Here is a 25,024-nt window from a genome sequence, read left to right as displayed (position 1 = left end):
TAAAATTAGAATTAGAAATACGCTATAAATATGAGTACAACGTTCAGTACAGCAGGTACGATTGCTGAAGTTTGTTTGATTTGCAAAACAGTATGTATGTAACATATTTTATTCATACTAGTATCTTGCAGAGCTGAGAGTTGGCACTGCATCTGAGCTAACTATCTAGCCCTCTGAAAAGGCGTATATATTGTCTAAAAAAAAATTAGACTAATACCTGCATCATGCTCATATTACATATATTTTTTATTTAAATGTTAAAGGTCTTTAAGGTTTTATGAAATGAAATCAGGTAAAGTGAGACAATAACGTCCTTTGAACATCACCTGCAAAATAAGTGTGAAAGGTCAATGTTGTTGCAACAATCAATCCTTCTCTCTTTGCATTGAACTACTGCAGCATTTGCAGCTTGATTTCTCAAACCTGGAGATTTTCCTTTCACTTTGAGTTATGATGAATGTATCAACTCGCTCAGGCTGATGGGAGGAGGCTTTCTGAAGAAACACAACTAGGTTTAGAGGCGACTGGTGGGTTGGACTATAAAGGGGGAGCTTTGGCAGAGTGGACATCTTTTCTCCAAGTGCGCAGGTGATTAAACATCGGTTCTTCCCGTCTGTTCAGGATGCATTTTTATGGAGCGCTGATCCTGTTTGTGACTGTGTCTGCGGGTAAGAAAAGTTTAAAAGTCACGTGCCTTAGCGTGTAATATTTTTTTCTTTTTTTTGTTATTGTGGATTTACTTCCACTCTCTCCTCTGCTCGTTCTGCTGTTTGAATCGTTTTCAGCAATATTTCATGAAAACAATTCACAGAACAACGAGCATTATACTTGGAGTATGTTTAAAACTGTTGTGTTTATTGTGTCTTTCCTGTACAGCATGTGGACTGACCTGCTACCAATGTGTAGGCAAAGACTGCACTAACACGACCACTTGTCCCTCCGGATTGGATTATTGTAGCATCACCGGGGATGATGGTGAGTGGTTCTTCCACAGCTGATGTTCAACATCTCAAACTCATTATCGATCCGACATGTTGCTGTGCTGAACGCCTGGTGGCTTTCATTGTTGTTGAAACTGAGTTGCTTTCCATCAGGTGTTGTCACCAAGAGCTGCATGAGCATTGCAGATTGTTTTGCACCGAAACCGTGCTGCTCCACTGACTTGTGCAACGGAGCCACACCCGCCGCCTCCAGCATCCTCCTCCTGATGGCATCATCGGCCATCGTCACGCTCTTTCTCTGAGCTACAGATATTAAAATATATAACATTGTTTGTCTTCTTTCATCACCAATTTGTACAACCTAAGAAGAATAAAGCCTTGATGTATGAAAGCTGACTTTTGGTCGATATTTGTTCAATAAACAATATGATGAAACATTTTCTTTTTGGCATTTCACGTCAACGTGTACAGTAAAAACTGCTTTTCAATGAATCATATTTTGAAGGATTAGAAAAATGAGTGAGGAGCTACGAATCAGTGACAGCAGACGCTTCAAAAGTCAACTAACTTGAAACTAGAATTAAGAATGTTTGCTGAGCTGTGTGTCAGATGTCAAGATGCATCAAAATGTCCAATAAGTTGTTCCTTCGTGCATTTAAGTCTGCCTACATGTTCTTTTGTCCTTTCTTAAAGAAATATTGAGGTAATAATTAATGAGAAAAAAGTCTTACGTCTTCTGTAATCTGATCAAAGAATGCAAACAAAAGAAACAGATAAAAACACGAATCAAAGACCCTCTGAGGCACTGCAGGTTTGTGGTTCACACTTTTACAAAAAAATGTCACGGTGTGGTTCACTTCCTGTTGTATTTTGTAGTTTTCTGCCACTCGTGTCCCCGGGTAACTTCACTTCCTGCCTTGTCCCGTCATCCCCTGTGATCGTCTTAATAGTTTCCACCTGTGTCCAATCACCTGCACCTCCCTTGTGTATTTAAGCCGTGTGTCTCTTGTGTCACTTGTCGCGTCATTGTCTTTCGCCACGCATGTTCTTGTCTTTGGTCTTGGATCCCCGTAGTTTCATGCCTGTGTGTTTTTGCCCCTTGGCATTTTGGATCTTGTAACTATTAAAGCCTTTTGTTTCCTGCAAGTCTGCATTTGAGTCCTGCCTTCCACCCGCACCCCTGACAGAATGACGCGACCATGGGACTCAGCAGACCCGCTGCCAGACTACGGCCCGGACTACTTGGACGTAAGAAGTCCCTTCTGGCAGCGGAAAACAAATTTTGTTTTTAGACCCAGGAGCTATCAGCTCGCCTGCCTCGAGCTCCGGGACCTCCTTAACCCAAGGAGGAGCAAGCGGAAGAAGCGCTCTCCCGTTCCCGCTGGGCCGCCGCAGCGCTCTCCCGTTCCCCGACTCTGTCCTCCGACCCACTTTAATAAACTGCCTGCAACCACTAAACATGAACACATGAAGTGTGAGGTAAAACAAAGAGAACCATAGAACGCTACTACCGACATGGGGGGGAGTAACCAACGCGGCGTCGTTTTTGTTGTGTGGCGGGAGCGCGTAACTAGAGAGTGAAATGACTGTCGTGCTCAATGCGTGACACCTGCGAGTCCTGTTTTGGTATCCGGTTTCCTGTTACAAAAGCCCTTGATCTCACTGGTTTTAGCTGAAGAAGGAAACTCTGCAACTACAGAGCGTAAATATGAACACACATAAACACATGACTCGGATCTATAACAAACTACTAAAGCAGCCACTTGTTAGCGAGCGCCTCGTTTAAAACACTTAAAAGCCTCAAAATCAGGTACAGTTACAGACACATTTTTATCGTTGAACCAAATGTTAAATTATCTTAAGCTGAAGTTAACCACGGACCTTTTCTCTCTCATTCTGAGTGATTTTCTTGTGGTAGAGGCGTGACAGCTCTGACTGCTCTGGTATCAAAGACTTGCTCATGCTTGTTGGCCTCATGCAGTGAATCTGGCCTCACCAAGGAGCTCAGCTACACATGTTTGACGTCTTTCACGAGCTCCTTCTCAAACTGAACAAAGGTGGACAGCCTCACTAATGAGCCCCTGTGGTCTAAGAAAAGGAACGCTCATCAAATAGACCAGTACACCATCATTGCCGTTATGCAATGAACTGTACCGCCAAATTGTTTGCGTCTTTGTTTTGTCATAAGCATTATATACTTTTTTGTTGTATTTTAAAATGTTCAAACATGTAGAATGAACATGTTTTGACCATGAAACAGCATTTTGATCAGGTAAACTGTGGCAGCTATGATATTGGGTTGATTAGACAGAGAAAATGCAGCAACAAAGTAACAATTAATATTATTGAATACATTTTAAGTCCTACTATTCAAATTGAAAACTTTGATTTAAAAGATTTAATGGAGGTAAGAAAGACTAGAAATGTTAATGTGTTAAATAAAGAAAAAAATACACAAAAATTTAAGTTAATACATTTTAGTTAATAAATCCAAATGTTCCCCTTAATAATCAGTAAATATAGTAAATCATAATCAATTTCCATTAGATAATTAGTATGTGGTAATCCATTTCATCAAGTCCATCCATCCATCCATCCATCTTCAACCGCTTATCCGGGGTCGGGTCGCGGGGGCAACAGCTCCAGCAGGGGACCCCAAACTTCCCTTTCCCGGGCCACATCTACCAGCTCTGACTGGGGGATCCCAAGGCGTTCCCAGGCCAGTGCAGAGATATAATCTCTCCACCTAGTCCTGGGTCTTCCCCGGGGCCTCTTCCCAGCTGGCCGTGCCTGAAACACCTCCCTAGGGAGGCGCCCAGGGGGCATCCTCACCAGATGCCCAAACCACCTCAACTGGCTCCTTTCGATGCAAAGGAGCAGCGGCTCTACTCCGAGCTCCTCGCGAATGGCTGAGCTTCTCACCCTATCCCTAAGGGAGACGCCAGCCACTCTCCTGAGGAAACCCATTTCGGCCGCTTGTACCCGTGACCTAGTTCTTTCGGTCATGACCCATCCTTCATGACCATAGGTGAGGGTAGGAACGAAGATTGACCGGTAGATCGAGAGCTTTGCCTTCCGGCTCAGCTCTCTTTTCGTCACAACGGTGCGGTAAAGCGAGTGCAATACCGCCCCCGCTGCTCCGATTCTCCGGCCAAACTCACACTCCATCTTCCCCTCACTCGTGAACAAGACCCCGAGGTACTTGAACTCCTTCACTTGGGGTAAGGACACATTCCCTACCTGGAGTAGGCAATCCATCGGTTTCCTGCTGAGAACCATGGCCTCAGATTTAGAGGTGCTAATCCTCATCCCGACCGCTTCACACTCGACTGCGAAACGCTCCAGTGAGAGTTGGAGGTCACAGACGGAAGATGCCATCAGGACCACATCATCTGCAAAAAGCAGCGATGAGATCCGCAGCCCCCCGAACTGTAGACCCTCCTCCCCCCGACTACGCCTCGATATCCTGTCCATGAAGACCACAAACAAGATTGGTGACAAGGCGCAGCCCTGGCGAAGGCCAACCCCCACCGGAAACGCCTTCGACTTACTGCCGAGCACCCGAACACAGCTCTCGCTTTGGGCGTACAAGGATTGGATGGCCCCAAGCAAGGACCCCCTCACCCCGTACTCCCGCAGCACCTCCCACAGTATCTCTCGGGGGACCCGGTCATACGCCTTCTCCAAGTCCACAAAACACATGTAGACTGGTTGAGCATACTCCCAAGCCCCCTCTATGATCCTGGAAAGAGTGAAGAGCTGGTCCGTTGTTCCACGACCAGGACGAAAACCGCATTGTTCCTCTTCAATCCTTGGTTCGACTATCGGCCGAACCCTCCTTTCCAGCACCTTAGAGTAGACTTTACCCGGGAGGCTGAGTAGTGTGATACCCCTGTAATTGGCACACACTCTCTGGTCCCCCTTTTTAAAGAGGGGTACCACCACCCCGATCTGCCACTCTTTTGGCACTGTCCCAGACTTCCACGCAATGTTGAAGAGGCGTGTCATCCAAGACAACCCCCCAACACCCATTGCTTTTAGCATCTCTGGACGGATCTCATCAATCCCCAGGGCTTTGCCACTGTGGAGTTGTTTGACTACCTCAGTGACTTCCACCAGGCTAATTGACGATGATCCCTCCTCCGCCTCCAGCTCCGCCTCCACCACAGAGGGCGTAGTAGTTGGATTCAGGAGTTCCTCAAAGTGTTCCTTCCACCGCCCGATAACCTCCTCAGTCGCGGTCAACAGGGTGCCATCCTTACTGTACACAGCTTGGATGGTTCCCCGTTTCCCCCTCCTGAGGTGCCGGATGGTCTTCCAAAAACACTTTGGTGCCGACCGAAAGTCCTTCTCCATAGTTACCCCGAACTCCTCCCATACTCGCTGCTTTGCCTCCATCACGGCAGAGGCTGCTGCCCTTCGAGCCTGTCGGTACACTGCAACTGCCTCTGGAGTCCCACCGGATATCATAACCCGGAAGGCCTCCTTCTTCAGTCGGACGGCTTCCCTGACCACCGGTGTCCACCACGGAGTTCGAGGGTTACCGCCCCTTGATGCACCTAAGACCTTGAGGCCACAACTCACCGCCGCGGCTTCAGCAATGGAGGTTTTGAACATAGACCACTCTGGTTCAATGTCCCCTACCTCCACAGGAATGTGAGAGAAGCTCCGCCGGAGGTGTGAGTTGAAAATCTTTTGGACCGGGGCCTCCTCCAGACGTTCCCAGTTCACCCTCACTACACGCTTGGGTTTACCGGGTCTGTCCCGAGTCTTCCCCCATCCTCTGACCCAGCTCACAACCAGATGGTGATCAGTTGACAGCTCTGCCCCTCTCTTTACCCGAGTGTCCAGAACATGCGGCCTCAGATCAGACGATACGATTACAAAATCGATCATTGATCTTTGGCCTAGGGTGCTCTGGTACCACGTACACTTATGAACATCCTTATGTTCGAACATGGTGTTTGTTATGGACAATCCGTGACTAGCACAGAAGTCCAGTAACAAACACCCGCTCGGGTTCAGATCAGGGAGGCCATTCCTCCCAATCACGCCTCTCCAGTTATCTCCATCGTCGCCCACGTGCGCATTGAAGTCTCCCAGTAGGACTATGGAGTCCCCTACAGGAGCCCCATGCAGGACTCCATTCAGGGTCTCCAAAAAGGCCGAATACTCTGAGCTGCTGTTTGGTGCATATGCACAGACAACAGTCAGAGTTTTCCCCCCCACCACCCGAAGGCGTAGGGAGGCGACCCTTTTGTCCACTGGGGTAAACTCCAATGTAGCAGCACTCAGCCGGGGACTTATGAGTATCCCCACACCCGCCTGGCGCCTCACACCATGGGCCACTCCGGAGTAGAATAGAGTCCACCCCCTATCCAGGAGTTTGGTTCCAGAGCCGAGGCTGTGCGTAGAGGTAAGCCCCACCAGATCCAACTGATAACGCTCCACCTCCCGCACAAGCTCCGGCTCCTTCCCCCCCAGAGAGGTTACGTTCCACGTCCCCAGAGCCAGCATCTGCCGCCCAGGTCTGTTCCGTCTAGACCCCCCACTGTCACTGCCACCCTTGTAGCAGCGCACCCGACCCCATCGGTTTCCTCCACAGGTGGTGAGCCCATGGGGAGTAGAGTGTTGGGCTGCCGCGTCACTCCTTCGGGCTGTGCCCGGCCGGGCTCCGCGGTAAACCCGGCCACCAGACGCTCGCTGTCGGGCCCTCCATCTGGGCCTGGCTCCAAATGGGGGCCCCGGGCTTCCTCCGGGCCGGGTAACTCCTTCCCTCTTCCGTTTTTTCATGGGGGTTTTGAACCATTCTTAGTCTGGCCCCTCGCCTGAGACCACTTTGCCAAGGGTAACCCTACCAGGAGCACAAGGCTCCCGACAACACAGCCCTCAGGTTCATAGTTTCATCAAGTAACTAAGTAAATATAAGTTCCTTTTGCCCAGATAATTAAAAAATTGCAAGCAAAACTGATAATAAAACGGTATTAAAATGTCCTTTTGTTACCATACTTTGTTAAGCAATCATTTAAGGTTTTACAGTGAAGAACATCACAGTATTGAATAGACCATTTGAATACACTCTGTGTTTAAGATGAGCTAAAATAATCTTTTATCAGTTCAGCAGCCGGGAAAGGGGCCGGAACAGAACCAAAGGGAGAAGTGCACATGGACATAATAAAAACAAATTGTCAGAGCAAACAGGGGTCAGCTGGAATGACTAAACTCCATGTGAACTGTATCTCCATTGTGTGACACTGGACAGTGAACTTTCCCTCACTGCAAACATCACAGAGACGACACGTTCCTGTAGGTACATGCTGCATTGTCCTTCTCACTCAGAAGGTGCGGCAGGTTCTGGTCCAGGCTCTGGTCATCTTACCCGTTGACTATTGCAACTATCTAGCAGGTCTTCCTGCCAGCGCCATCAGACCTCCGCAACTTACCCACGATGCAGCAGCTCGACTGCTCTTCAACCTAAATTCACCATCAGTACTCCTCTCCTCCTCCACTCTGTGAACAGTTAAAGTAAAACCCAGAAAAATAGAGGCAACAAAGTAACAACTGATATTGTTTAATACATTTAAAGTCCTACGATTCAAATTTAAAAATTGTTAACGGCGGGTACGAATAAAAAGAGACGCGTCTCAGTTTGGAGAGATGAATCCATTTACCCTGCGGGCTTGTTTCCCCAGAAGGGATTCATGCAATAACCTTTTTTGTTAACGTCTATGTAAATTCAATGTCAGAAATACTTGTCATTTGTTTTTCTTGCATCAGTACACCTTTCTTGTCAGAATTCCTGCTGTAATAAACACAGAATTTAAGCCTGAGTCCAGATGTACAAAGAGAAAAAAGCTCTTGTCGCCACAAGTCAAAAGACGCTTCAGGTGTGAGTAAGTGGTTCTGTGCACTAGAAAGTCGGTCTGGCCTCCATCTTCTTTGCAAACAAGTTTAATTTTAAGACAAGAGCTCCAGGTCTTCTCATCCTCCACTTTGCCTGCTACTCTTCATTCTAGGCCAGCTCCTTCTTGAACTCCCCGTCCAGATCTTTGTGGTTTGATTGGCAAGCTTCAATCTGAACTCCGTGCTCCGTTTCTTTCAGCCTGACACCCAGGGGTTTATATTTGGCCTGCCAGGCTTTCTCCCTTTGGAGAAGTTCATCTTGTCTGTGAGCCTCTATGAGGCCGCCCCAGTGCATGCTGGTCCTGTACCGTCCCACTCCTTTAAACAGGTGCTCACAGTGTTCCCCAAATCAGCCATCGAACTAACGCAAAATTAAATATAGGTAAATAAAACATGAAGTAAACGATCGACTATGAAACAGAAAAAGGCATCTTAAAATATCGAACAAGCTAACCTAAATAATGAAATACTTATTCATCTTTTTGTGGCGTAATGGTTTCCTATCCTACCGGCAACGCCACTTGGGATAGGCCCTAGACCTTTTAAAGCACACTTTAATAGGCAAGGGCTCGTGGTTCCCAGTTTACAAAAACATTTTTATTCAATAAATATGCATTACCATAAAATCTAACATTCATCACAAAATAAGAAAACTAATCGCTGAGGCCTAATGGTGAGAAGCGCCGGTGAAGGGGAAGGAAAATTAATAAAACAAATTTAGAGAAAACCAAACCAGAGTTCACCCAGTGATAGCACAAAAATCCAATGGGACACGACACACGAGGAAGACCACCACCACCCACACCACCGGCGCCACCACCAGCCTGCAGCCGCTAGGAAGGATAACAAAAAAAAGAAGGTTACAAGAGGATTAAACCAACAATTTACAACACGAAACAGTAAAAGAAAAAAATTCACATAAAAATCATCCTAATCAAATAATTCACGTAACCCAAACAAAAAGAAAATAAGGGAAACCGACCAAAAGAAATACAAACTAAAGGATTAATTAGTCAGCTAGAATCAAAAACTACACAGGTCCAAGTCTGGTGCCGGCAATAGACATGCTAGGTACGTCGCGGCGGGGACCAAACTGCACTTAACAGCATTTAACAGGGCAGACAGTTACTGACAAGGTTACATGTAGGAGCAGACTAAGTTGTAGTTAGCAGCAGTTAGCAGCAGCCAAAGCAGCAGTCAAAGCAGCCAAAGCAGCAGGCAAAGTTGCAGGCAAAGCAGCAGTGGCCCCAATCAACTGAGTGTTGTCACATCAATCACCACCTGTGGATTTCGGCCAGCTGATGAGCATTCCCTGTTTCCCAGGTCAAACCCGCACAGGGAGAGGGAGGGAGAGAAAGACCCACACGGCAGGAAGACATCTACCACCGGTTGAGAGGACCCAAGAGCAAAAAGGAGCACGGGGCACGGAGCACTCTGCGCAGACAGACACCTGACCCGGAAATGATGCATCAGTGGGGCGCGAGAAGGGGGGCAGCCTTTATATACTGCCGCCGCCCTAGTGGTCGGCAGACGCAGTTAACTGTAGCAGGACAATCCTATTTCCATACTGCTACATTCTACCCCCCAGTTTTTGCATCGACGCCCCGACGATGGACAAATTAATGCACGTGCTATGAATTAGCACCAAGGTCGAAAAAATGCAGAGACTGAATTAGACACGACAGGGGGAGGATTAGCAACAGCCACTTCTCCCACTGGCCGCGGAAGATGGTGAACATTGTTATGGTGGCCGGCAGTTGACCGTGTGTTCCGACGTGGGGCCACGTAGCTGGGGCCAGAACAGCCATCTGGAGAGGCCACCCGAAGTGTCGATGCTCCAACAGGTGGAATCGTCGGCGAGCTACCCCCAAGAGAATCTGGGTCAGATGACACTAGCCCTTTGTATGGAGGTAGAGGGTTCAAAGTCGATCTGTTGCAGGGCAAAGCAGAAGGGCGCACAGGGGGAGATTGTTCAAGAACCCACAAGTCATCCTCGTATGACGGCTCATCCGCAGCGGGTGGCTCCTCCACCACCAGGTTGCAAGGAGGGGCACAGTCAAGTGGGTTAACTCCGACCACCGCCTTCAGCATGTTGCAATGAACCTGTCTGACCTTTGTCGGGTCATCTACTGGCACAATGGTGTACACTGGACCACCTTCCCTGGGTGCCCTCAACACTCGATACCTCACAGAGCTCCACCGGTCCCGGGTCTTATGGGGCCCCCTTGCACTGAAGTCACGCAAAAACACCAACTGACCCTCACCTAGTGGCAGGTCCTTAACATGTCTATTGTGGGTTTGCTTCCTGCGGTCGGCCGCATGTTGCAAGCGTTCCCTTGCACCTTCAAATGCCACCCGTAGTCGAGCCTGATGCTCCTGCACCCACTCATGGACTGTTCCACCAACTGGACTCTCAACTCTACCCAACAAGAAATCCATCGGAAGCCTAGGGTCCTGACCAAACATTAGGAAAAAGGGGGATTCTCCAGTAGCCTGATGGGGTGTGGTGTTATAACAGTATAACACCTGGGGCAAGCATGCATTCCAGTCCCGCTTTCGAGACACAGGCAGTGTGCGCAGCAAGTTGTGGAGGGTTCGGTTGAACCGCTCACACTGACCATTCCCAGCTGGATGGTATGGGGTAGTACGGGTTTTTACAACACCGTACAAACCACAAAGCTGTTAAATGAGGGAACTTTCGAAATTACGGCCCAGGTCAGAATGCAACCGGGTAGGGACAGCGAACTTGTAAAACCACTCTGCCACCAAAACCATAGCCACCATAGGGGCGCGTTGATCTTGGGTGGGTATGGCTATTGTATACTTACTGAAGACATATGTCATCACCAAGACATTTTCCACCCTATTCTGGGCAGGCTCTAAAGCAGTGTAGTCTATGGCAAGGACTTTGTTAGGGCGGGACGCCAACAGATGTCCCATGTAGCTGCGAGCGGTTGGGTGTACATCTTTAGCAGTTTGACACCTCTCACATGTCTGACACCACTGGACCACATCCGAAGACATGCCAGGCCAATAACACCTAGACCGGAGGAGCGCCAGTGTCCGCTCTACTCCCTGATGACCATGTTCTTGGTGGACTTGGGTCAAAACCTCACTTTTCAGTGTACCAGGAAGCACAGCCTCCGCACCATCGGGGCGGAACATCTGGCGATAAAGGATTCCATCCTTCTCGACCAGACGGTCCCACTGTCGAAGGAGAGACAGCGTGGGCCGGGACAACCGTGCCCTTTCTTCAGTGCTGGAACGTCGCTTTGGGTCCCAAAATTCCAACAGCTCCTGGATAACAGGATCAGCCCGCTGAAAGGCACACATCTCAGAGGGGGTGTGTTGTGGCAATGCTACAATGGCAGCTTGGGTCACCTCTATCGGTCTCGACCCCAAGGCTTGCTGCAAAGGCTGAGGTATCGCAGTACCAAGGAGCATCACTTGGATATCCTGAGGACCTAGGGGATGCTGACGAGAGAGGGCATCAGCATTTTTGTTACTCCTCCCGGATCGATACTTCAATTCGAAGTCGAATGAGGCAAGCTGGGCTGCCCATCGCTGCTCAGTAGCAGCCAATTTAGCAGAGGACAGGTGACTAAGGGGATTGTTGTCAGTATAAACCACACACTTATTGCCCAACAAGTACTCTCTAAATTTATCGGTCATGGCCCACTTGAGGGCCAAAAACTCAAGCTTCATGGAGCTGTAGTTCAACATGTTTCTTTCGGTGGGCCTCAAGCCTCGACTAGCGTAGGCTATCGGTCTTACCTTTCCCGATTGCTCTTGGGAGAGCACAGCTCCCAAACCGCCATGACTCGCGTCAACCTCCAGAATGAAGGGGAGGGACAAATCTGCATAAGCCAGCACCGGTGCAGTGGTGAGCTTAGCTTTCAGTGCTTGGAAGCTCCGTTGACAGTCGTCAGTCCAACACTCGATGAACCCACGCTCAGACCTCTTACCATTCTTAGCATGCCGGACCTCAGCCACAACCTTGTGCAAGGGGGCTGCTAACTCAGCAAAGCCCTCCACAAAACGCCGGTAATAACTGCCGAAACCACGAAAAGACCGCAGCTCCGAGGCGGTAGTGGGAATCGGCCAATTGGCAATTGTTATGGAATATTTCAATAAAAGCTCGGTAGAAGAGAATGATTTGTCTGATAAAACAGAGTCTTGATGAATGATCAAAGTTGCAAAAAGTCCATTTATTGCTTGCAAGGAGGAGGTCAAATACACAGGCACGTATCACGGTGCTCTGTGGAAATGGCGTCTCCGAGCACTAAAGACGCTGAGTTTTTATACACATGTGAAGAACATTCTCCGTGCCAGTTACGAGAAGCTGCAAAGCAGGTTGAGATAAGAACCCAGGTGAAGCTGAGGGTAGCACACACACACACACACAAGATCCTCCTCAGTGGCCGGTGCCAATCATTATTAATTGACATGAAAGTAAAACTTGGATCCAGAACTTTCGTACAGAATAAGATATCAACCATGGCCATGAAGAGGAGTCCTTTGTTTTGAAGCTTCTATGAGATCGAGTCAACCATCCTCCCTTCTCAGGACACAGCTGCAAACTAACATTTTGTATCATGCTGCTCTTTGCACATCAGGGTCAAATACAGGGCACTTGAGACACGGCTTTAGCACAAGACAATGTTATAACATATTTTTACCATTACATCGGGTCCCCGGTGTCCAGGACCTTGCCTGCCAGTTCGAGAACCTTCGGGGCCACCAGAGTCTCATGGAGCCCTGCGAACTTCAGCGCTATCTGCACCACCTGCAGGTCAACGCACAAAGGTGAGGGGTCAATTAGGTATATACACGTAATATAAATCAAACATTATTAGTTGTCTATTTTTATACACACACACACACACACACACACACATATATTAACTAATGATCACATTCATGGACAGGAGATTACAGAACAGGGAAAAAAAGATTACAAATGTGTTCCCCGTTACACATACAATGTCAGGTGCAGATGTAACCATGGTTCTATGCCCCAAGCAGAGTTAAAACACTGCCTCCGGGTTCAGTTAGGATGAAACGTGTCACTTTGCTCACCTCGCTGTCATAGGCCCATGGCGGTATGGAGAACTGCATCGCAGGCATGAAAGCAGACAGCTCCAACCATCGGATGTACAGCTCTCTGTCCGGCAGAACACTTTTACCATCTAAACCAACTAAACACACAACGCAGATGTCAGACCGTAGACTAAAACCACATCAACGTGCGTCTTTAAGGGAGCCAACATTAAACATTCCTCCTATCATATCAGGTAACACAAACTGGTAACCCAGAATGCTAATGGTGAGAACCGTCGGGATGATGGACTTGAGGCCGAGCTCGTAGCCCCACACGGAGTCCCGATCTATGATCCTCCGATATCCTGACTCTGGTAACCCACCGGGACACCGAACCCACCGTTAGGCTCTTTGTTGCGCTCCAGGAGCTCGGCTTTCAGCATGTAAGAATACGTGTTCAAGATATGGAGCCTGGTCGGGGTTATCAAAAATTCAGCCGAATGACTTCTCTCGTTCTGGGAAATTTATTTGTCAGATCACAGGTCAAGTATCAGCGCTGCGTTTGCAAAGGCAGGAGCAGTTCAGGCAGCACACAGGCCGTAAGAACAACTCACTATCAGCAAGAACATGTTTTATAACCCTTGAAAGACAGAGAAGGAAAGATTTCTATTGGCCCTAAACTGGCGTAGAGGAGGACCTTCCGCCCCCCGCATCTAAAGATCTGGTCACATCCAATGTCCAGACTCCTGACTTAACGTAAACCTCAGCGAACAGAGTGTGTATGTTGAATAGTGTCGGTGTGTCTCTAACCCCCCTTTGGCTGGTAAATCTGCTAGTTGACCCGCAGACCTTACATTCCTCAGTCAGGACATAAACTGACTCCCCATCCTGTCAGACTCGTGTCTGCCTGCTCCTTACCTAACTCTTAAATCAAGACAAGACAGCGAACCCCCAACTAAGCCCTTGAAAAAAAAACGCACCAACACACAGCCCAGCATGCCCGCCGCCACCAGTCACACTTCCCCCAGGTGTCCACAAGATGCAGACAAAGTCAAACTCAGGCGTCCAGCTGTCAAAGTAACGGGTGGAGATTTGGAGGAGTCGTCCTCTGTCAGGGTGGAGCAGCAGACTGCTCTACTCTCTGCTTCACGGTACCTTTTCATGGAGATGTGGTCACAGTTCTGACTCTCTCTCAACACTTTAGGATTCCTGTACTTTGCTGTCACCAAAGTTAGAAATGCAAAGAAATGATGTTCTCTATTAAATGAATGATCGGATTAAAGCCATTGATTAAGCACAATAATAAAAGCTTGGACATTCTTTAAAAGGTGAAGAGATTTCACAGTTTAATTTGTTGACACACTAATACTGGTACACACAATGTACACTATCTGCAACTCATTAAACAAAAGCCTGAAACCAATCTGCTGCAATAGAAACACAGATCCTGCTTTTCTCAATCGCTGATTGCAGTTTTTACCCACACACTTTATTTAAATTTTTTAGCAAAATAGCAAATAGGCAAATATTAATTAACAGTAATATATAACATGCATATATTACTGTGCAACACTTGCTTGCACTTACACTCCTAAATGACTTAACGTTGCCTCAAACCGGCGCTCACAGGTGTGACGTCAGGCCGAGAGGATCCTTCGAAAACACAGCGTTACTGCGATAGAGAACACAGAAAGATGGCGGCCTGAATCTCCCTGCACTGGGAACGTGGGGACTGCGTGACTAACGTTACCTTACTGAACTCGACAGCGTGCGTAAAACACATAAACACACTCTAGCATAAAGTAACGACAGGTTTTAGCACTCTTCAGTTTCTTTCACTGACCATTGAAGCCACATGGTCCAACCTGACTGCTTTTGAGAGAATGTCAGGTTAAAGTTACTTAAACATCACAAAACGACATGCAGGGATATATTAATAGAACTCATATTCATATTCTTTATCTAACTTCACAAACCTTTGGAAGCAAGAATGTTTGTTCCTGCGTTTGCAAAGATTAACTTGCAACAGGAAACTATGTTAAAACACAAAAACCGTCTACGCTCCTCTTTGTTTTGTTCTATGTCACATTCAAATGTTACACAAAGTGGGTTTGTCTTGTAAAACAAATAGCTAAAACATTTCTAAAACAAATATTTAAGATCTTATGGACGAACTAAAATCAAATGTTTGACCAACTATGCGCCTTTCACTTGGTATGTTACATCATCTGTAGTGTACCATTTACATGATAGTTTGTTAACTTGTGTAAGGTCTGCTGTCAGTGATACGTATAAAGAATTAACCACTGAACTCGAGGCGGAGGAAGTCAAATTCTGTGTCTGCTTCAGGTAAGTTTCATTCACTGCGCATGACTGAAGTTCACAGCGAGGCTGTAGAACTCTCAGTGATCAGAGTGCCTTCTGGCCATGAACATTTACAGGAAACAACAGTTAAACAAAGGGCAGGTTTTGGTCAAAGCTTCTCAGGAAGAACAGAGGACCTTGACATGATGAGCATGTGTACTCTTTGGGGGTTCAGCAGTGGGTTTCCATACAGGCCTCTAACACAAGGTAAAATCAGATCTGTCTGGGTTCTCTTCACACAACACCAAGAGTTTTCACTAATAGGTTTGTTTATCAAAGTACATTATTTCCCGTCTGAGACAGAGGTTACTGAAAAGCATTCGTTCATTTTGAACAAATCCTTACAAGGTCTCGAGAGTAACGAGTCCTCTCGAAAACCGATTTGTTCATTTTACTGAACGAGATTGTCAGCAGAAGTCTCGAAGAAAGATTCATTCATTTATCCTACCCCCCCCCCACCAACAAATGACTCGAAAACAGATTTGTTCATTTATCCTACCCCCCCTGTCATATAAAATATATGATGCGTCGACGTTAAAAATCCACGTCGACAATTTTTCACAATCGACGTAGTCAATTTAGTCGACTATTCGTTGCAGCTCTAGAACTTACCCAGGGACACAAGAGGCAGAAAATTACAAAATAAAACAGGATGTGAACCTAAAACGTGACAGGTTACATCTGTAACTGTCATTGTAACAGGGAATACATTTGACATCTTTTTTCCCTGTTGTAATTTCCTGTCCTAGAATGTAATTATGCACTGATATATACACACATAGAAATAGACAACTAATAATGTTTGATTTATATTACGTGTATATACCTAATTGACCCCTCACCTTTGTGCGTTGACCTGCAGGTGGTGCAGATAGCGCTGACGTTCGCAGGGCTCCATGAGACTCTGGTGGCCCCGAAGGTTCTCGAACTGGCAGGCAAGGTCCTGGACACCGGGGACCCGATCATCAGGCCCCTCTGGTGGATCGCCAACAACGACGATGCAGCGTACAAGATCGATTCCCAGTTCCTGATCGGTGACGACCTGAAGGTGGCGCCGGTGTTGGAGTCGGGGAAGCAGGAGAGGGACATCTACCTGCCCGCAGGGCGCTGGAGGAGCTACAAGGGGGAACATTTTGACAAAGGCCAATTGCCAATTGCCTTCCACCCAAAGAATCAGAACAAAAACTCATGTTCACTTTCTTTCGCTCCATCCTTTAGCCGATCCTCATCCTCATGTGGCTTCCACAGCGCTCAACCATTCTTCAATTGTATCGTCAGCGCGTCTTCCATCTGATGGACATCTAGAGTCCTTCAAGGCCCACAGCTCGAGTGGTTTGGGTCTTTCTCATGGACTGACGGTCTTTTTTTTCTGCCACCAGATGGCGCCAGAGTCGTAAATGTTCAAATCTGAAACACGGTGGCTTTGACTGGCAAGTTTCAACTTCTCAGTTTCAACAACAATGAAAGCCACCAGGCGTTCAGCCCAGCAACATGTCGGATCGATAATGAGTTTGAGATGTTGAACATCAGCTGTGGAAGAACCACTCACCATCCACCTCGATGATGTTACAACGATCCCATTCGGGGGAACAAGTGGTCGTGTTAGTGCAGCCTTTGCCTGCACAGTGGTAGCAGGTCAGTCCACATGCTGTACAGGAAAGACACAATAAACACGCAACTGTTTTAAACATACTTCAAGTATAATGCTCGTTGTTCTGTGAATTGTTTTTATGAAATATTGCTGAAAACGATTCAAACAGGAGAACGAGCAGAGGAAGTTGGAAGTAAATCCACAATAACAAAAAAAAAGAAAAAAATATTACACGCTAAGGCACGTGACTTTTAAACTTTTCTTACCCGCAGACACATGTCATACATGTTGGTGAAGTTTGTGTTTGTGTCCCGTCTTACGTCTGATTTTGAGACTTCCTGTTTTATTTTCGGCGTCTAAACCCCCTCTCGTTTCAGGTGTCTTGCCCTTCCTCAGGTGTCTCCTGTCGATTGTCTCCCCTGATTCCTAATTGTCTCCACCTGTTCCCTCACCTCCCTCATGGATACTTATTGTCTGCGTCTCCCTTTGTCCTGTGCCAGTGTGTCTTGTAGTTTTGCATGTTCACCCGCGTTAGTATTGTGATGTGAAAAGGATCGTTGTATTTTGGTGTTATTAGATATATGATATTATTTGAATAAATCTCCTGCAGTCAAGCCTCTCTGCGTCCTGGTCCTCCTCCCCGGTTCCGGCCCGACTGACAGCACACACTGGCCAGTATGGACTTGGCAGAGCAGGACCAGCTGACTGCAGCACTGCGCGCACAGGCCTCTCGGCTGGCGCAGCAGGAGGACTTGGTAACGGGCTTAGATCGAGGAGTCAGGGGTCTGGCTCACAGCCAGGAGGAGTTCAGGACCACCCTGTCGGCACAGGTGGGACTTCTCAGCTCCCAGATGGAGCAGATTCTCACCCTCCTCTCCAGGAACGCAGCTCCGGAACCCGAGCCATCTCCAGTTCCTCCGGACCTCTCCACCGGGCCCACTCCTGCGGACACCGGCGCCAGGTTGGCACCCCCGGAGCGTTATGACGGAACCATCGGAGGGAGTAGATCATTCCTCACGGAATGCGAGGTACATTTTGAACATTCTCCCCGTCATTTCCAAACAGAGCGGTCCAAGGTGGCATTTATGATGTCGCACCTCACGGGAAGAGCGAAGGCGTGGGGCACTGCAGAGCGGGTCAGAGCGGGCAACCTGCGCGTCATCCAGGCAGTTTTCCAACGCCTTAAAACTCGTCTTCGACCCAGGGGCGACCGACCGGGAAAGGGCCCGGGAACTCAGTGATATCAAGCAGGGGGGCGAGTCAGTGTGTGATTACGCCATTCGTTTTCGCACCATGGCGACAGAGAGCGGGTGGAACACTGCGGCTCTATAATGTTTTTTTAAAGGGCCTCTCGGACCAGATCCAGGACCTTTATGGTTCTATTGGACCTCCCCCCCGAACTCGATTCACTCATCGCCCTCGCCATACGCACTGACAACCGGTTGCAGGAACGGAGGCGGAAGCGTGCGAGTCAGTGGACGCCGCCGGCGCTTGGCTCCCCAACGGCACGCTGGGACATTGAACCCCAGCGGACCCCGCCGGAACCCCGGTTTCAACGTCCCTTGGAAGGGGACGAGGAGCCCATGCAGATGGGCGGAACCAGGCTCTCTCTCGGGAGCGGCGATATCGACAGGGTCGGTGCTTTTATTGTGGAGAGCGTGGCCATCTCGCCAACATCTGCTACGGGAGGGGTAACCAGCGGGTGAGTGAAGTCACAGAAATCACACGCACCCCGCGACAGCTCACCACAGTGATGATGAGACACCACAGCAAGGACATTGAGTTGGGATTATTGATTGACTCTGGGGCAGATGAGAGTTTTATTGACTGGGACTTAGTTAGGAGCCTGGGAATTAGAGTGATCCCATTAAAGAAACCGGTGAAGGCGAGCGCGCTCAACGGAAACTCTCTCTTTACTATAACCCACGTGACGGAACCAGTTGAACTCCGCATAGCCGGTCATTGGGAGTGCATACGGGTACACCCAATGCACTCGCCCCTGCACCACCTCATCCTAGGCTTCCCGTGGTTAACTCGGCACAACCCACACATAGACTGGCACACCGGGGACATTGTGGGTTGGGGGAGGAGTTGTAGGGACCAGTGTCAGGAGCCACAGCTCCAGGGGATTAGCTCCTCAATTAATCGGATGTGCACTGACTCTGTTACAGACTCGCAGGTCACCGATCTAACCAAGGTGCCGGGGTGCTACCACCACCTGGCGGAGGTATTTAACAAAACCAAAGCCACAGCCCTACCACCTCACCGTCCGTTCAATTGCGCCATCGATCTCCTACCTGGATCCCCCATCCCTAAGGGTCGACTGTACTCTGTTTCGGGGCCCGAGAGGCAGGCCATGAAAGACTACATTGAATCATCACTGGCGGCAGGTTTGATTCGGCCGTCCTCATCCCCAGCAGTATGGAGGACTAAAAGTGCCACAATTAAATAAATAAATAAATACACCATTAAATAATTACTTAAATGTGTCATTCATTAATTAAAATTGGAATTAAATAAATAAATGTGTCATTAATTAAAATACCGATTCATTGTATGTAAAATGCATATATAACTATTTCACTATTTACATTTACATTTCATGATCCTGCGTTGCAGCGCTTCATGAATTACTTCAAACTGTCAAACTGACCCATCAAAAGTTGGTAGGCGGAACATAACGCCTGATTGGTTACCCTGTGCATCAAGTCAAGACAAATCAATTCCAGATAATGGATCGCTGCAGAGCTACTGAACACATTCCAATACACTGGGTGACGCTATTCACCTCTACGTTGGTTTGGATACGCTGTTAAACAGAACTTTCATTGCAACGGCTAAAAATCAAGGAGATGACGCGGTCCTGCTAGCCCCAATGACCAAGGACGCAGACGCCGTGCGAGGTGCAGGACAAAATGTCAAAAAGTTGCCCGGAGCTGCTGAGAGAAGCAGCGAATTTGATTGAGGAAGCTCTGAGCAGAAGTCCAACGGCTCCGGCGGCTCAGTCACAGCAGATACCGGCCGCTCAATCACGTACACCTGTCCAAGGTAAGCTAAGTAATTTCATGTTAGCCAGGTGTGCTACTCAATAATGATTCGGGACACACGTGTGGGTTAAATTAGATCGACTCGAAAATGTATTTGTATGTGGTATTATGATGTTTCGTGCGCGACACGTTCGTTGTTAATTGGTGGAGCATAAAACCCGCTAGTTAGCTAATGGTGTTAGCTGGTTTGAGCATCCCAAGATAGAAGTAGAGACTGTTTTAGCTGACTGGTGACCATTGAGCGGTGACGTTTTTCTGTGTTGCAGCGGAGGTAGCAAGGCTCTTTGCGCCATACAACATTGGAGCCAAAAGGAATATGACGAGACGACCAGCACAAGTCCAAGTTAGCCGAAGAAGCTACACACATACTGTCTGTTGTTTGGCTGACCACAATGCGGATAAAATTCCAAGCGTACTGGTTATAGCTGAACTTCTTACTTCAGGACTTGGAGAGCAAAAAGTAACATTTTCAGGTCAGTGCGAAACTAGGCATTTACCAAAACAAAACAAATTGTGTTCATTGAAATTATTTGCATTTAATTGTATAGTGACTCAAACGTAATTCATTTTAATACTGTGAATAATAGTTATCACAGGCTTATTTGCTTAATTTAAGGTGAGGTGAGTTATGATTTTGTTTTATTTTTCTCCAGGGAATGACCACGATCCCATGGTTATAACAAATAAACTGATTGAAGTGTTTCCGAAGCTCCAACAAGGGGGAGGCTTTGAACTTCTAAAACTTGTAGGATCTACTCGCAGTCGAAATCTTGCATTGCTTCAGTGTCCCAGCACTGGATACACCCTTGCCTATCTGAAAGATCCATCGACGATGATTGGGCAGGCTACAATCTACATACGTCCACTTGAACAGGATCTACCCTTAGATTGTGTACATAAATTTACAGAGACCTAGTTTAATACATAATCAAAACAAAGATTACTGGTGACTTTTAATCATTAATTAAAAGCCATTTGTTGTTAGGAGAGCTCACGTCCTGCCTCTGGTCCAGTCATCCCCTGCATCACTTGTCAGATGGAAGTTCCCTTTTCAGAGATGAAGCTGCACAGATTGAGCTGCAATGGGTATGTACTTCCTAAAGCAATGCGAGGGTAGCATATTCATTTTCTTTGGGAATATGTCCTCTTGGAGTGTTGTGCACACAAATAAGCCAGTATGACCATTTCGATTCTGTTCACTTCAAGGACACCCATGGAGGAAAGAACAAGAGGGAGGCCAAAGGGAAGAAAATGATAGTGAGACAGCCCTAGTCAGTGACAGTGTTCCAGTGAGGTCTGAAACATCAGCTGAGAGTACAGTAGTTCCAGCAGTGATTGTCAACGAGGAGTTGGATCGCAAAGAAACAGACAGTGGTATGTGTCATCACAATAGTGTTGCTATAAGATTGTGTGTAACTGAAAAGTCAATAGAAAGCGAACACTTTTAATATAGAATTGGATAAGATAATAGTTACAGGCAATTAATAACATGCACCTGTTTTTTTTATTTTTCTAATATTTAGTTTTTCTTGAATGCCGTTTTTATGTCAATTCGGCATTGTGACAGATTTTTAAGCTATTGGGTCTCGCGTTTTATCAGTGAAATAACTTAATTTTCCTCCTGTTGTGTAGAGTGAGAGGGTATCTGTATATGCAGGTAACATGCCAACTCACAATATGTCTCTGGAATAGATAACTTTGTTGTTGTTTGTTTAGAATGGAAGATTATTGAGGAACCCACTCAAGCTGCCAAAGTTTTCAAAGAAAATCTGCTAAGGGAACATGCAACTGGGAAACCGCTTAGAATGAAGATGGATGTAAGGGAGTCTGAAGAGGACCGGGAACGGGAGCTTCTCTTATTCTATAAACAGCAGCAAGAATGGGCATGTCCACTTCATTGTACTCTGGTTGGTAAGTAATATAAAGTTTATAATATAAATACATCAGTACAGTTTATACCACTCAAGTAGCATATATGGAATTGTCCCATTGGAAAATGGGAGAATGGAATGCACAAAATTATATAATTGATAAAAAATGTTATGTATGTGAATATTGTGCACAATATACTCTTATCTGGAATAATCAATATTAAGGATGCTGTTGTAAATTACAGCCAATATAATTTTGACTATTTTTCTCCCTTGCTTGTTAAATGTTAGCTAATCAAGTTACCCGTATTTGTCTGCCACTTTTTTCCACTGTGTTATTATCAGTATTTTATTTCAGGTGATCTTGCTATCGGAGAGGGAGTGATGCGGTACTTTGACAACAATCATATCCAAACTCCATTTTGGATTCAGTCTAGATCTTGGTAAGTACTCGCACACGTTCTGGTGGTTGATGAACGCAGATATGTGCTATTTAGCAGAGGGCCGGTGGGCAATGTTTTGTGTCAGGTAAATCAGTAAGTCAGTAGTAGGATATACAGGGGGGTTGCATTTGAAGTGGTTTGGGGTCTGTAAGTCATTTTGGAGTAGGCTACAATTTTGTTTAAGTGAATTCTACAAGCAGCAATACCACAGGCCTTCATCACTTCTTCATATATAACAGTTTGGGACAAACAAAACAACAATGCCAACGAGTGCCCCCTTGTGGCTCATGCACAACACAGATCAGCGCTGTACTACACCTTCACCACAACTGAGGACATAATGAACATATCCCAACAGCCTTAGCGTGTAATATTTGTTTTATTTTTTTTGTTATTGTGCATTTACTCCCAACTTCCTCTGCTCGTTCTCCTGTTGGAATCGTTTCCAGCAATATTTCATGAAAACAATTCACAGAACGAGCATTATATTCGGAGTATGTTTAAAACAATTGTGTGTTTTTATTGTGTCTTTCCTGTACAGCATGTGGACTGACCTGCTACCAATGTGAAGGCAAAGGCTGCACGGACACGTTCACTTGTCCAGCTTCCTCCGGGTTGGATCGTTGTAGCAGCATCGAGGTGAACGGTGAGTGGTTCTTCCACAGCTGATGTTCAACATCTTAAACTCATTATCGATCCGACATGTTCCTGTGCTGAACGCCTTGTGGGTTTCATTGTTGTTGAAACTGAGTTGCTTTTCATCAGGTCTTGTCACCAAGAGCTGCATGAACAGTGCACTTTGTGTTGCACCGATAACCTGCTGCTCCACTGACTTGTGCAACGGAGCCACACCCGCCGCCTCCAGCATCCTCCTCCTGATGGCATCATCGGCCATCGTCACGCTCTTTCTCTGAGCTACAGATATTAAAATATATAACAATGTTTGTCTTCTTTCATCACTAATTTGTACAACCTAAGAAGAATAAACAAAGCCTTGATGTATAAAAGCTGGCTGACTGGTCTATATTTGTTCAGTAAACAATATGTTCAAACATTGAATTGCTTAATGTTTTGGCATTTCACATCAACGTGTACGGTAAAAACTCCTTTTCTATAATGCATATTATGAATAATTCGAATGCTCCTGATCTCACTCATATTTATAATGCTTATGTTTGTCTTCTTTCATCACCAATTTGTACAACTAAAGAAGAATAAACAAAGCCTCGATGTGTAAACGCTGACTCGATATCTGTTCAATGAACAATATGATGTAACGTTGAATTGTTTAATTCTTTGGTATTTTAGGCTCGTCTGTTCTTTACACATGTCTCTGCTTGTGAGAGCCAAATGTCCCAGAATGCATTTCACCTCAGCAACGACGGGGGGAAATAAATACTAGGTCGAAGTTTATAAATACTTCTATATTTAAGTCACGGAATGTAATTCTACGACTTTTTCAGACGAGAAGTTAGTTGTTTACGCATCATTTCTGCCGTCGGTTTGTCAACATTCAGCATTCGTGACAATTTGCTCCGTGGATGTCGGAGATTTGAGGTCTAGTCAACGGGACCGTCTGACTCCTCCAGCACCGGGCGGTCACCTCATCTCAGCCCGCAGAGAGCAGCCTGTTTTCGGCCTGTCTTCTGTGAAATGCTCCGCTGGTATCCACGTCTCCGTAGCGATTATACATGAGATACTATAGTAAAACTAGGCTGAGTGTTCATAGCTTTCAATGTGGTCACTGATGTTGTTACGTCTGTTTGAGGACAGAGTTCAGATTCCTAACTTCATGTTTAACTTTAACGTTTTGTCTGTATCCAGAGTGCAGCTTGTTATCGTCCATCATTGTGCATTAAAACTAACAATGTTTTAATCAAAGGACATGAGGACCGTCATCGAGACTCTAAACCGGCAGCATGACGTCAGCATCCAAGCAGCTGAGAATCTCTGAATTGTAATAGTAATAAATACAAGTTTTCCCCATTTGAATTATTGTATATTTCTCTGTAAGATATTTGATGTCTGGTCAGTTGCTTGAATATGCTTGTTTATTCTTGAAATGTTTCTATTCATTTCATTGTCAGAATGTAAATCCAACTGTAGCGCCATTGATGCCTGTATCGTATTACATTACATTACGTGTCATTTAGGTGACGCTTTTATCTAAAGCCACTTACAATAAGTGCATTTCAACCATAAGGATACAAACAGTAAAGAACAAGAAACAAGAAAGTGTCATTTCATTAAACAAGCTGATTTACAACTGGCTCTAGATAAGAGCCATTATAAGTGCAATGGCTTTACAAGTGCTACAATTTGTTAGTCTTTAATATCTATAATAAAAAGCTAACTGTGATAATCACTAACGATGTCACCTATCTAACCGTAGCCTCCATGATCACTGTTTATTAGATATTAAATACTATGTCAGGTACTAATGACGTCACCTATCTTACAGAATGTAGCCTTATTGCTCACTGTATCATAGATATTAAATACTATGACATTAATCACGAATGATGTCATCGATCTTACGGTATGTAGCCTCATTGATCAATATATTATAAACATAATGGCCATGGGTGTGTTGTTAAAACTGTGTACTTCTTGTCTCTTTGACTTTCAAGTCTTTTCAGTTGCTGACGTTGTGCTTCAATGACAGCTTCCAGTTCAATTTCGGCTCTTTTTGCAGCCAACTGTGCAGCAGTATCTGGTCTCTCAGCTGAAACTGAATCTGAGGGATGGTTAGAACAGTGGCTGCGTACAGAGACTCTGGAAGCCGTGGACCCATATGTGGACCCAGCGTGTTCACTGTCGAGCA

At 46.3% G+C, this 25,024-nt stretch overlaps 1 protein-coding gene and 2 long non-coding RNA genes across 4 annotated transcripts in view; 2 read left to right on the top strand and 1 right to left on the bottom strand.

Annotated features, from left to right (window-relative positions):
• Positions 1-504: 504 nt before the first annotated feature.
• On the top strand, positions 505-23,207 carry LOC120831081 (uncharacterized). 2 transcript variants are annotated; one of them, XM_078087139.1, is made up of 3 exons: positions 505-668; positions 22,742-22,846; positions 22,966-23,207. In XM_078087139.1, exons 1-3 carry the CDS (start codon positions 623-625, stop codon positions 23,112-23,114), a joined length of 300 nt encoding a protein of 99 aa, XP_077943265.1. In that variant the 5' UTR covers positions 505-622; the 3' UTR covers positions 23,115-23,207. The 2 variants fall into 2 exon arrangements, with proteins under 2 accessions (XP_077943265.1, XP_040052153.2); XM_040196219.2 differs by lacking the exons at positions 22,742-22,846; positions 22,966-23,207 and adding exons at positions 877-975; positions 1,095-1,332 and having other exon boundaries at positions 508-668.
• LOC144386349 (uncharacterized) lies at positions 19,582-22,200 on the top strand. The gene is made up of 7 exons (XR_013452053.1): positions 19,582-19,887; positions 20,153-20,359; positions 20,540-20,778; positions 20,872-20,972; positions 21,093-21,260; positions 21,603-21,797; positions 22,116-22,200. It is a non-coding gene; the product is annotated as an uncharacterized LOC144386349 (long non-coding RNA).
• Positions 22,965-25,024, bottom strand: part of LOC144386350 (uncharacterized) — a 29,376-nt gene continuing 27,316 nt past the window's right edge. The window contains exon 2 of the long non-coding RNA XR_013452054.1: positions 22,965-23,059. This is a non-coding gene — a long non-coding RNA (uncharacterized LOC144386350). The remainder of the gene's footprint in view (positions 23,060-25,024) is intronic.

This window comes from Gasterosteus aculeatus, chromosome 13 (genome assembly GCF_964276395.1).
Source record: "Gasterosteus aculeatus chromosome 13, fGasAcu3.hap1.1, whole genome shotgun sequence".
Classification (NCBI taxonomy): Eukaryota; Metazoa; Chordata; class Actinopteri; order Perciformes; family Gasterosteidae; genus Gasterosteus; species Gasterosteus aculeatus.
This window is presented reverse-complemented; position numbering and strand designations above follow the sequence as displayed.